Genomic DNA, 13,150 nt, shown 5'->3' with positions numbered 1-13,150 from the left:
TGACCTGGGTATATTGCGATAAAAATAAACAGTGGTCCAGAACCTATTTCTTTATGATCTGAACCAAGCAGTCCATATTCATACAGTTATTCGTTCATGGGCGTTCCTATTGAATCCGCTCCAACACATATATGAACTAAGTTACTTCAAAGAAAAAAAATATCACTACAACAACAGTACATCAAAGAAGAGTACAATATTTAATTCATTGTCTCTGGTCAAATAATTGATAATCCACAGGGTTTCTCATTGATTTGGAGTAGAAGGTTGCCCAAAGGAGCGTGCAAAAAGAAAGTGATCAGAGTGTGTACAGTGAATAAAGAAAAAGAAAAATTCAGAATGATAATAAACAAAATATTCACATTAGTATTATACAATCACGGTTTCACAGTTTTTCCGTATCAAAACTACCTGGCCACACAAAATAATAATTAATAACCCCTGATGTCAGAATAATCTAGGCAAAGACATCCATGTCAAATGTGTGCACTTTTTATAATGCAGGTATGGGTCCAAGGTAGGAATAATATCGACTGGGCTGCTGGCTGGCACCAAATAGGTCCTTAGCAAAGTGGTTAGACTTTCCACAATTTGACCATGTTTTTTCTTGTGCAGGACACAGCAGAGTTGGGCACAGATGAATCAGGTGAGGTTTGGCACCACAGTGCCTGCATTAGGTTTAGTTTTCTTTGGCATCACTGTCGCAGGCTAGGTAAAACTTTCCCCCTAACCCGCTCCCCCCCCACGGGTGGCATCAACTATTCCTGTCTTTACTTGGTGTTGAGGCTTCTATGCACTCATTTCACAAATGAATGCATAGAAGCAGTCAATTGATTCTACTCCCTCTGCCAAGATTGGCATTATTTGAATCTCAAATAGTCTGGATTAAGTTGTAAGTGGAAATGAGCATCCATGGCAGATACTGCCCTGTCATATACATGTTTATTTCCTCTTTAAGGAGGTTCTGTAAAAGCTTTAAAACATCCTCCCCTGCCATGTACAGGTGTAGGGATCAATTCACAAGGCCTTCCTTCTCATGGGTAGCTTGAAAGTAATCATCAAGTCTGCTCAGCCATTTTCTCCATCTTGGTGCTGCTGATGCAAGGCCTGTGAGTTCACTGAAAGGCAGGAGAGTCCTAACAGAGACTGTGACATGCTAGGAACATGGTGATGGGGCTGTCTCATGTCTGCCTTGGGGGGATGGAGACAGCTCTACCTGGGGCTTTGCCTAGGTTTCTGGTGACATTTTAAATGTTATCAGCTATGCCTTGGTGCCATGGTAGATCTTGGTGGGTGAGTAGATGGCTCACTGGCATGTTGGATATCACAGTTGCCTCTGCTTTTGAATACACTATATTTAGAGGCTAATAAACAATTTTGCAAGCATTCACCAATAGGAAATCTAGAAGTCGCTGTTTGCAATTTCATGCATTTTATTTGCATTTGTCAGTTGGCAACGCATTTGCTCTTTCATTTCAAAATTATAATCAACATTTGTAAAAAATGAAAATGAAAGGTGCTCAGGATGGGCGGGGGGTGGATGGAAGGATGGTGATAGTGATTGAGTGGTGGGGGTTTAAGGACAAGGACAGGGTACTGTGACATATATATGTCAATATCACATATTGGTACTAGTCCGGCCTTAGTGAAGGGTCAAATCTTCCAGAGAATACACATAGCAATTCATGGACACTATCCCGTTAGTTTAGAGTTGTCCTAACTTGTGAGTTGCATGGAAAGTCGACGTTTCGACCCCGAATGGATACACTGGGTGAGTTGAACCTTAGGTTGGGGTCTTCCTTAGGACTGTGAGTGTGGAAAGCACCTAAAAAAAACAAATGATGGAAAATGTTAAAAGAACCCCAAGGGTTTCAGGGAAAGTGAATGGACGAAAAGGGATGCAAGGGGTATTGAGAATTACCTAGAAATTAATCATCCAGTGTGTTTCCTGTACACTGGAAGAGTTTCGGCAGTACTGGGCTCAGCCGAGCTCCTAAAGGACAGAGAGAACACTAATGTATCCAGTTACATGAGAGATACACCAATGTAGAGAGCCCCGTGCAAAAATGCCACTTACTCAGTCAACGGGTAGGCGTACAGCCTTGAATCGACATACGGAACACCAATGCAGGACAGTATAACCCTGAAAGAAATAGATAAAAAAACAGGCGAATTAAAAAAGGGGGCTGGGGTTGGCCATGTAGTCAAGATCTGGTTTTTAAGAGGTAAATCATACTAATTATCAATGAAAAACGGCTGCCGTGAATGATGGGAGCTTGAATTTATCAAGTCCAACTTAGGGCCGACTTATGAGTCAGTTGCCATCCTGTTGGTTAGATATGGGCACGAGTATCAAGCGCTGTGGTGTCCTGATATTTCTAAGCGTTTCCGTTTTTCATTGATAATTAGTATGATTTACCTCTTTTAATACCAGATCTTGACTTTACGCCCAACCCCAACCCCCTTTTACAAATGTTGATAATAATTTTGAAATGAAAGAGCAACTGCGTTGCCAACTGACAAATGCAAATAAAATGCATGGAATTGCAAACAGCGACTTCTAGAATTCCTATTGGTGAATGCTTGCAAAATTGTTTATTATTCGCTAAGCATAGTGTGCTACTAGACCACCCACTGTATTGTACCGTATACTCAACCCAGGTCTTTTAACCTATTGGGTATCCCCATTGATATATAATATATCTGCTTTTGAGTAGGCACTTGGACTCTTGTATTTTTTCACACTTTGTCACCATAATCAGGTGCCTGGCAGCCAGTTAAATATATGGTGAGCTGGATTATTGGTTTACTTTCATGACCTTCACCACATTTCTGTCTGTTTGTCCTGTTTTGTATGTGTTCAGCTTTCCCTGGTGGAATTTGTGGGGGTATTTGTAGAGCGCAACGGTCACTCCGGAAGGAGCATCTTGGCGCTAGAATTTCCTGGTAGAGGATCAGATCAAATTCTGAGGGGAGAAGAGTTATATGGCGGCTTTGATGTAGTCATCCTTAAGGCTATAGATCCAGGTTTTGAGCGCTTTTCTGAAGGGTTTTTCATGGCTTTCGAATCTCAGAGTTTTGGGCAAGAGATTCCAGGCTTTGGAGGCCAAGTGGTGTAAGGTTTTGCCACCTTTCGTCTTCAGATTGAATTTGGCAGGGAGGATGAGGTTGTCATGTGAGGAGCGCAGAGATCTGGATGGGTTGTAGTGGGGGAAACGTTTGGTAAGGTATCGTGGGCCGGAGCCATTGAAGGCCCGGAAGGCGACAAGCAGCATTTTGAAAAATATTCTCTTGTGGAGGGGAAGCCAGTGAAGAGATCTTAAAGCGGCGGAGATGGACGATTTTCTGGGCAACTTCAAGACAAGTCGGGCTGCGGTGTGAAGAACACTTTGAAGTTTGTTGAGTGTGGCCTTTTTGGCTCCAGCAAGGAGACCATTGCAGTAATCCAAGCGTGAGATTATTAGAGCTACTGCTACCGTTTTCCTGGAGTCAAGCGGTAGGAAGTCGAAGAATTTTTTCAGGGACTTAATGATTCCGAAACATCGGCCCGCTACGCTTCTGACGTGATGGTCAAAAGATAGATCGGAGTCAAACAGGATGCCGAGGTTCCTTGCAGTGGTTACGGTCTTGGGCGGGGCAGCAGAGTTTTCTGGCCACCAGAGAGCTGGGCAGAAGGTGGTATTTTTTCCCATGGGGAGGATCTCCGTTTTGCCAGAGTTGCATTTAAGGTGGTTTAAGTCCATCCATTGGAAGACAGCTTTTAAGCAGTTTTTGAGGTTCAGCTCTACATGGGTGGAGTTTTTTTCCAAGGGTACGATGAGTTGGGTGTCATCGGCATACAATGTTACAGGTATGCCGAAGGACTCAGTGAGGGATATGAGGGGGATGAGGTAGACATTGAAGAGGAGAGGGCTTAAGATAGAGCCCTGGGGTACCCCTGAGGGAACTCTCTTCTCTTTGGAGTGGAAGGGCCCGAGAGCGATGGTTTGGGATCTTTCGGTTAGAAAGGATTTTATCCAGGCTAGGGCCACATCGGAGATCCTTATATCTACCAATCTGCTGATCAGGATGGTATGTGAAATGGTGTCGAACGCCGCGGTAAGGTCTAGGAGGATGAGGACAACGTTCCTTTTCTGGTCTTGGAACATTTTAATCGAGTCAGTGAGCTCGATCAGTGCCGTTTTGGTGGAGTGATTGGGGCGAAAGCCAGATTGTTGCGGATGAAGTATGTTGTGGGCTTCAAGATATTGTTTGAGTTCCCTGTATACCAATTGTTCTGTGATTTTTCCTAAAGCTGGGAGGAGTGAGATTGGCCGAAGGTTGGTAAGATCTGACGGGGGTTTGTTGGCTTTCTTCGTCAGGGGTTTAACTATTCCCTGTTTCCACAGGCGAGGGACGAAGCCCGTGCGCAGAGAGGAGTTGACAATGTTGTTGATTATGGGGTTTACCACCTCGATGAGTTGGTGGAGAATTTTGGGGGGACAGGGGTCAGAGGGCGACCCGGATTTGCATGCCAAGATGACTTCTCTGGTTTGTTCTGGGGTAACCAGCGAGAAATTTTTTAGAGTAAACCCAAGGGGTGCATTATGAGGCTGATTTCGTGAGATTTGGCTAGCTTGAGGAGGGGGAAAGTTTATTTGAATGGCGTCAATTTTTTCCTCAAAATAGTCAGCTATTTTATTGCATAGGTCTTGGGATGGGGGTATTTCCGTTTGTAAGGATTTGGGCTGGGTGAACGATTTCACTATGGAGAAGAGTGTTTTTTGTTTCTGGTTGGAGTCACTGATAGCTTTGATGTAAAAAGTTTTATTAGCAGATTTTATGTTGGAGTGGTAACTTTTCCTTAGTTGAATGTATGATAGTCGATCAGCGTTATCATACGTTCTACGCCACTTACGTTTGGCCTTTCTACAGGAGAGATGTGATGTGGCTACGTCAGGTGTAAACCATGGGGCATTAAATTTGGGTTTTTTGTCAGACCTTCGGGGCCGATTAGGGGGGGCCCGTGCACTGACTTCCTGAGCGATCCATCTGTGGAAGAGATTAGCGTCGTGTTCGACTTCTCCGGTGAAAATGGGGATATGAGATTGAGAAATAGGGTCGAGTTCGAAGGCTTCTTGCATCTTTTTCCAGTTGACGGAATTGTCAGGATGTGAGTTGGATTTGCTGGACGTAGGTGAGCGAGAAGTTTTAATATGGAAAGGGATCAGGCAGTGATCCATCCAAATTTGAGGGACAGGGGGTAGGGTTTTGAGAGAGGGAAGGTTGGAACACACACCGTCGAGTGTATGTCCAAGGGCGTGGGTGGGCAGAGTCACATTTTGCTGCAGGTTAAACATTTCTAGGGTCTGTAAAAAGTTTATGGCCTGTTGGTCAGACTTGGATTCGAGGTGAAGGTTAAAATCCCCAAGCAGGGTAAAGTGAGGGTATCTAAGCAAGAGATGACCCAAAGTGTCGCTCAGCGTGTCTAGGAATCTGGAGGGGTTGCCAGGTGGCCGGTAAATAAGTCCTCCTGAGAAGGATGAGGAGTCATTAAGTTTGATTGAAAAACCGAGACCTTCAGTGTCTTTTAGGGGGTCAAGGTTGAAGGTATGACAGGTAAAACTGTTTTTTAGTATTAATGCAACTCCTCCGCCTCTCCCTTTCGGTCTGTCGTGTCTGAAGATGGAAAATCCCTGGGGGAGGGCAATAGCTAGTTCCGGATTGCTATTTTCTGTGAGCCAGGTTTCAGTTATCAGGAGGCAGTCGAGGTCTGAGTCGAGGATAAGGTCTCTTACGTCTTGGCTATGTTTACACATAGAGCGTGCATTTATCAGTCCACCTTTAAAGTGTGTCGCGTAAGTCTTGGGGAGGGGAGTGGAGGGGGGTGAAAGGACTGGGTTTGAGATGGGAGACCATCGGCAGATATTACAGTGGAACGGGCCAGCGAGGTCCGCCAGATCTAGTTGGCAGGAACAGCTGTTCTTACCGCGTAGTCGGTGGAGGTCGCTGGAAGAGTAACTGATACGCGTGGAGATTTGGGCAGGGTTTCCTGCGCTAGTCGCGGCCTTGGCGCGGACGGGCGCAGACGGGCTTGCCTTAGGCGCGCCTTCGGCGCGCAAACGGCGCTCCCGCTCGTCCGCTGCGCTTCCTGTGCATGCACATTTCTAACAGAGAGGGGGGCGTGGCCTAAAGGGGGCGTGGTCAGCGCGCACGCCTGGGCTGATGGCGGCCGCTCAAGGATGCAAAGCGCGACAGCGTTAAGATCGGCTGTGCGCTGAAAAAGATTGTAACAGTGGCGCTTTGATTCAGGACAACAAAGTAAGTGACACCACACAAGAGTTTTAAAAAAGCAGTTTTAGAATCAATTTAGCAAGTGAGCACTCGTACCACCAGCTCCCGGCTTTTCGCCTCAGGGCTGGGAAAGGAAATCTGACAGACGCTAGTTCTCAGCGTTTATATATGCAAGTCGGGGGGTGTGGCCTAAAGGGGGCGTGGTCAGCGCGCACGCCTGGGGTGATGGCGGCCGCTCAAGGATGCAAAGCGCGACAGCGTTAAGATCGGCTGTGCGCTGAAAAAGATTGTAACAGTGGCGCTTTGATTCAGGACAACAAAGTAAGTGACACCACACAAGAGTTTTAAAAAAGCAGTTTTAGAATCAATTTAGCAAGTGAGCACTCGTACCACCAGCTCCCGGCTTTTCGCCTCAGGGCTGGGAAAGGAAATCTGACAGACGCTAGTTCTCAGCGTTTATATATGCAAGTCGGGGGGGCGTGGCCTAAAAGGGGCGTGGTCAGCGCGCACGCCTGGGCTGATGGCGGCCGCTCAAGGATGCAAAGCGCGACAGCGGTAAGATCGGCTGTGCGCTGAAAAAGATTGTAACAGTGGCGCTTTGATTCAGGACAACAAAGTAAGTGACACCACACAAGAGTTTTAAAAAAGCAGTTTTAGAATCAATTTAGCAAGTGAGCACTCGTACCACCAGCTCCCGGCTTTTCGCCTCAAGGCTGGGAAAGGAAATCTGACAGACTCTAGTTCTCAGCGTTTATATATGCAAGTCGGGGGGGCGTGGCCTAAAGGGGGCGTGGTCAGCGTGCACGCCTGGGCTGATGGCGGCCGCTCAAGGATGCAAAGCGCGACAGCGTTAAGATCGGCTGTGCGCTGAAAAAGATTGTAACAGTGGCGCTTTGATTCAGGACAACAAAGTAAGTGACACCACACAAGAGTTTTAAAAAAGCAGTTTTAGAATCAATTTAGCAAGTGAGCACTCGTACCACCAGCTCCCGGCTTTTTTCGCCTCAGGGCTGGGAAAGGAAATCATGGTGCACATGGCAAGAGTTTTGCCCTTTTCTTCCTCGGTGGTTTTGGATTATTTCAGCAAGTAATGCTTCACTGGCAATGTGCCCTATATAATGGCATTTGTTTTCCAGGTCTGATGGCATTTGCAGCCCAGGGCGGCGAGGCCCACCTTCTTGTGTTGTTTGGATGGTGGAGGTTTCAGAGGTGCCCTGGTACCTGGGCTGTGCCCTGCAGTTAAGTGTTGAGGTGGGCATTATTGATGCAATTCTTGATTACCTCACTGGAGCTACCCAAGAAGGAGTTCAGACTGAGAGGATTACCGCCAGGATCTGTATCAGCTGTACTAAGCAAATTGACTCAAAACTACTAGGATGACAACAGGCCTCAAAAGAGACCAATTGAAGACCATATTCTGAATGGACTGAGAATTGAAGATAACAGAGTATAAATTGGACGTACCACCATTGGACGTTTCAGCGGCAGTGCCGAGGCTTGAATGTTTGAATTTCTGGAAGGGTCATTGTTATAATGCGGACTATATTTGTCCTGAAGATGGTCTAAAGGATTTGAACGATAGAAGACCGAAACGTCGACTATATCATCCAACTCCTTATGTATTAATTTACATCAAGTGACTGTTTTATTTAGTGAAAATATCAGTCAATGATTTGATTTTATTAGGAGAGGATTTTGACTTATGAAATTGAGGTGTAAATAGGATGTACCTTTTTTCATTTGTTTGCATTTTGATATCAATCTAAGAGTTGAATGTACCCTTTAAATCGTTCAAAAAGAGAAAATATACTTTTCTAAAGATACCCCCATGTTTGTTTTTCTGTTTTCGATCAAATTGTTTGTGCATTAAATGCCTAGCATGTTGATTTGCACATAGATGACCACAGCATTCATTGGTGTTGAATCTGTAGAACCATAGAAAATAATTGTTTTGATGTTCCACAGATAGATGACCATAGTATTCATTACTGTCTAATCTGGAGAATCAGAGAAAAGAACTGTCTGTTCAAACAAAACCCCTTGAAGGCAACTCTACCAACATTATCATTGCGGTTTCCCCACGTCCTTACTAAACAAGAAGGATTGGCGGCATGTTGTAAAGTCCATATTTCTCCTACCCCCACAATGGCAGGTGCTCATATGTGCAGTATTGTCATCAGTGGAGGGTTGTAAGTGGGCCCTTTGGGCGAGTGATAAGGTCTACACGTACTTTACTTCAAGGATGACATGACACCCTTGGGTTCTGTGTTGAATCTGACCCTGAGTGGTCCTACCTCCCTTTAATTAATTTATGGGTGTGTGCTCCTCTGGGTACTAAACCACACTGCACAGACTACACTCTTTCCTATATTAACATAGTATTTTAGGCATACTCTGGACTTTGATGAGTTTCCCTTCAATAGGAAACAGTCTTATGTGACCAAACAAATTTGTATTAACTGCATATAGAGCAAGCCAGACAGTCTCAGAAGCTCATCACCAGACTGAATCCTGGGAGTGTAATCTTGCAATACCTATGCAAGTCTGCAAGATAACGCCATCTTGACAAGTTGAGGAGGTACAGCTGCATGATCAGGACAGGAGATGAGACTGAGGAGCAATCTGGTCAGGCTGAATCCAAGTGACATAACTAGAAGAACAGCTCAGATTAATCTGGCTTTTGATTAGTGTATGAACTTCCTCCAGAGAACCCTCTCCCACCCTAGTGGGGGAATCCAGGTACCAATTCAGACATAGTTTTGACCATCCTGCTCCCTCTGATCTGTCCACTTTTAGTGCAGCATCCTCTCAAAGCCATGCATTCTGAAAAGGCCTTCTGAGAGAGCCATACCTTCTCAAAGCTGCGCGATCTCAGAGAAATGCGCTCTCAGTACTGAGCTATCTTGGAGCCATTCCTTCTCAACTTCTTTCCCTTAAAAAAACATGCCCCCTAAGAGCCTTGCTCTCTCAAGGCAGCTGCTTCTCAAAACCCTGCCCTCCCTGTTCTCTGGCCCTCCCCATACCTTGCTCAGCTGGCTACACAGTAACCACAGACTAGTGCTTAGAGCTCTAGCTATTGACTGACCAACCTGCCCTCTCGGGGTCGATCACTGCCTCACCCATCATGTCACTCACTTGCAAATTGTTGAACAGCGAAGGCAATGGAAGAGATCCAGGACACCTCACTGGACAGTTTATGGAATGTGTGGACAAACTCCACAAAGAAGACTCCCATGGAGCGGATGAAACCATAGCACAGTGCATTCATCATGAACCCCGACAGGACAATCATCCAACACCAGCCCCCATCTGGAGGGGTATAGGTACTCTGGGACACCATCCGACCTCTGGGTGTGACCTGCGTTAAAGAAAGAAAAGATGTCAGTCAGATCACAACTGCACCCTAAATCAGGTACATCATGAACACTCCACTTAAGCAACTTGAGGGAGAGAGAGGGCTTAAAACATTCACTTTGTTATTTACTGTACTTTTGACTTTAATTATAGACCTGAGTCTCCAAATAGAATCTCATAAATGCTGCTGAAATGGAAAAAGTATAATTGTTCTATGGGATAAGGGATGTGGGATCCAATGGAGCATGAGAGAACAAAAGAAAGAGGCGATGTGCAATAATGGAAGGAAGCATGGATGGACAGATGGATGAATGGATAGATGGATATTACATTTAATGGAGGGCTGGATGAAACAAATGATGGGTGGATCGATGCAGAGATAAGTGGAAGGGTTGAGAAATGATGGCTGGATGACATTGAGAGAAAGATAGATGGGGACATGAAGAAAGGATGGATAGAATTATGAATAAATGATGAAAATAAGGACAGCTTTGGAGAAGGATAGAAAGAAAAAAGAATCCTCCAAATGAAGATATGATATGCAATGCATGAAGGGTTTGCCACTGCAAATCTGCTCACAAATTATTTGACCAGTTACTGAACACCTCAAAGGAGGTGGTAACTGATTTGTAAAGGAGAACCTGGCCCCTTTGGTAATGGAAACATCAATAACAACACAGCTGTTCCCATGGCTTAGGTTTACAACGTGGTGGTTGCAACACAAGTACTGTTACCATGCATTACCTCTGCAATGTAGGGTTTTACATCGAATATGTCTTTACCACCCATGCTTCTACAATGAATGTAGTTGTAAAGGCATGGATGGTAAAGGCATATGCATGACGTTATAGTTAGGCTCATATTTCACTCATTCAAAACCATAGAAATGAAGCAGTTTCAGTTAACTGAGCTAACTATAATTTACCCCCCGCAATGCACTGCTTATGACCTCACATATTACATCCCTGATTGCATCATCCGGTGAGTGTGCATGTTTTCTAAAAGTTTGTGAGTGTTAAAGATATGAACTAAAATACTACAAAAGTTAAATGAGTATAGTTTGTGTACTACTAAAGAGTGATACTATTTGGTAACACATGTGAGTGTCTGTGTGACTATGTGTATCCATGTGTGAGTGGGTGTAGGAGTGGCTGTATGGGTGAGTGAGTGACTCTATGTGTGGCTGTTTGGGTGAGTGAGTGGGTGTGTCAGCGGTGTATGGGTGAGTGAGTGGGTATTTCAGAGGCTGTATAGATCAGTGATGGGATGTGTGAGTGTCTGTATGAATGAGCGTGTGGGTACATAACTGTTGTATGGGTGAGTGAATGTGTATTTCAGTGACTTTATTTGTGAGTGAGTGAATTTGAGAGTGGTCATATGGGTGAGTGTGAGCTTGTGTTAGTGACTATATAGGTGAGTGAGTAGATGAGTTGGTATCTATGAGTAAGTGAGTGGATGTGTAAGTAACTGTATGGGTGAGTTAATGGTTGTAGGATTGAGTATATGGGTGAGTAGGTGTGTGAGTAGCTGTATGGGTGACTGACAGTGTGTATGTGGTTTTATGGGTATGGTGGTGTCTTTATGTCTGTTTGACTGGATGTGTTATGTTATGTAATGTTAATACATTTATTAAGCAAATAAATACTCAGAGGTATCTTGGCACTGGTGGTCTGGAGTAGGCAAGCTCATGCAAGGGAAGGCTCTCTATTTATTGAACAGCCAAGTTTTCAGGGCCTTCCTGAAAGCAGACAAGATCAGAAGTGTTCTAATGGAAAAGGGAAGATTATTCCAGAGTTTAGTGGCTGCCACCCTAAAGCTCCTGCCACCCCAGCTGGCTTTAAAAAATCTTAGGGTTGCTATCAATTTAGCTCCATCTGAGAGAAGATGCCTTTTAGGGGCCCACCAGTGTAGCAGGCGACTTAGGAATTGAGGTCCAGTCTCATGAAGTGCCCTGTAGGTAATGCAAAGGACCTTAAAGACGATACAGCTCTTAACTGGGAGCCAATGCAGCTTTTACAGGTGTTTTTGCCACTGATGAAACTTGGGAATTCCTAACAAGAGCCTAGCGGCTACATTCTAAATCATTCCCAATGTATGAATTTGCTTCTCAGGCATACCTAGATACAGTCTTTTGCAGTAGTCTAGTTTGGCAAGAATCAGGGAAGTAACCACCATTCTCTTGCTGTCTACAGGGATAAAAGGTAGTATTTTCTGATTACCTTGGGAAGAAAAAAGCTAGATGAGGAGATGGTGTTAACCTGTGCCTCAAAGTTACATTTATTATCAATAATCATGCCAAGGTTCTTCGCTTTGGCAACTGGAATAGGTGCTGTCCCTAGTTTATTTAGAAGTTTTGTATAGCGCTAGCTGGACCCGGGGGTATCAGAGCGCTTCACAACAGGTACAATTATGAGCAATTTTTGGCAAAGACAAACATCTGAAATTTACCAACTTAAGAGCATTAAAAAACAAGGTAACAGAACAGATCTTCAGGCTGAGGGGTAACAGGAAGAGGAGTTATATGCCCTTCCCAAAGTCACTTGTGGATTTCTCGTTACGATCAGGAGCGCTCAAGGAAGAGGGCTTTGAGTAGGATCTTGAATTTCGGGAAGGAGGTGGTCATTCTGATGTGGGGTGGGGGGGGGGGGTGAAGTTCCAGATCTTAGGTGCATTTTCCGCAAAGGATTTATTTGCGATTTTGTGTTTCTGTGATTTCAGTGGGATGAGTAGAAGGGTGTTGGAGCTTCTGAGGTTCCTTGACTGGCCAGCCTTTTTGAGTTTGGCGGCCAGGTATTCTGGTTTACCTGTGTGCAGGGCTTTGTGCGTGAGACAGGCTGTACGGAAGCTGTCTCATTGATCAATGGGGAGCCACTTCAGTTCCTTGAGTGCCGGAGAGATGTGTTCGAATTTCTTAGTTCCGGTGACCATTCGTGCTGCGGCATTGAGGGTAGTGGTCAGGGGACCTAGGTGGGATTTTGCTGTCCCGGTCAGGGCTGCAATTCCATATTCAATTCTGGAGAGCACCAGTGCCTGGGTGGCTTGTTTAAGATCTTTTGGGGGGAGGAAGGGTTTTATGTTTTTATAGCAGTTTCAGATTTAGGAACGCACTTTTGGCGGCCTTGAGGGCGTCAATGGCTCTGAGTCATTCTTCGATTTGGGGGTTTTCATCTCTGTTAGAAATGAGGAGAACTTCTGTTTTCTCTTGGTTGAGTTTAAGGTGGTTCGCTGAGAGCCAATGTTGGACCTCTTTGAGCGTGACACGAGGTGGTTTCCAGATAAAGTTGTGTGTCGTCTGCATAGAGGTGGAAGGGGATGTTGGAGTTCCTGAGAAGTGTAGTGAGGGGTTCCATGTAGATGTTGAAAAGTTGGGGAGAGAGTACTGACCCTTGTGGAACTCCTCTGTTGACGGGAAGGAAGTCAGACTCAACGTTATTGATTTTTATTCTTTGCGTGCGGTTGTGAAGAAAGGAGGAGAAACAGTTTAGTACAGTCATTTCAATGCCCGCTCTTTCATGGAGGACTT

At 45.0% G+C, this 13,150-nt stretch overlaps 1 protein-coding gene across 1 annotated transcript in view; it reads right to left on the bottom strand.

Moving 5' to 3' along the window:
* LOC144798774 (monocarboxylate transporter 13-like) overlaps window positions 1-13,150 on the bottom strand; it is a 193,406-nt gene that overhangs the window by 112,597 nt on the left and 67,659 nt on the right. The window contains exon 2 of the mRNA XM_078669816.1: window positions 9,409-9,631. Coding sequence (XP_078525942.1) covers window positions 9,409-9,631 — 223 coding nt within the window. The remainder of the gene's footprint in view (window positions 1-9,408; window positions 9,632-13,150) is intronic.

This window comes from Lissotriton helveticus, chromosome 12 (genome assembly GCF_964261635.1).
Source record: "Lissotriton helveticus chromosome 12, aLisHel1.1, whole genome shotgun sequence".
In the NCBI taxonomy this organism is placed as follows: Eukaryota; Metazoa; Chordata; class Amphibia; order Caudata; family Salamandridae; genus Lissotriton; species Lissotriton helveticus.
The sequence above is the reverse complement of the archived record's forward strand: the minus strand, read 5'-3'. Positions and strand labels throughout refer to the sequence as shown.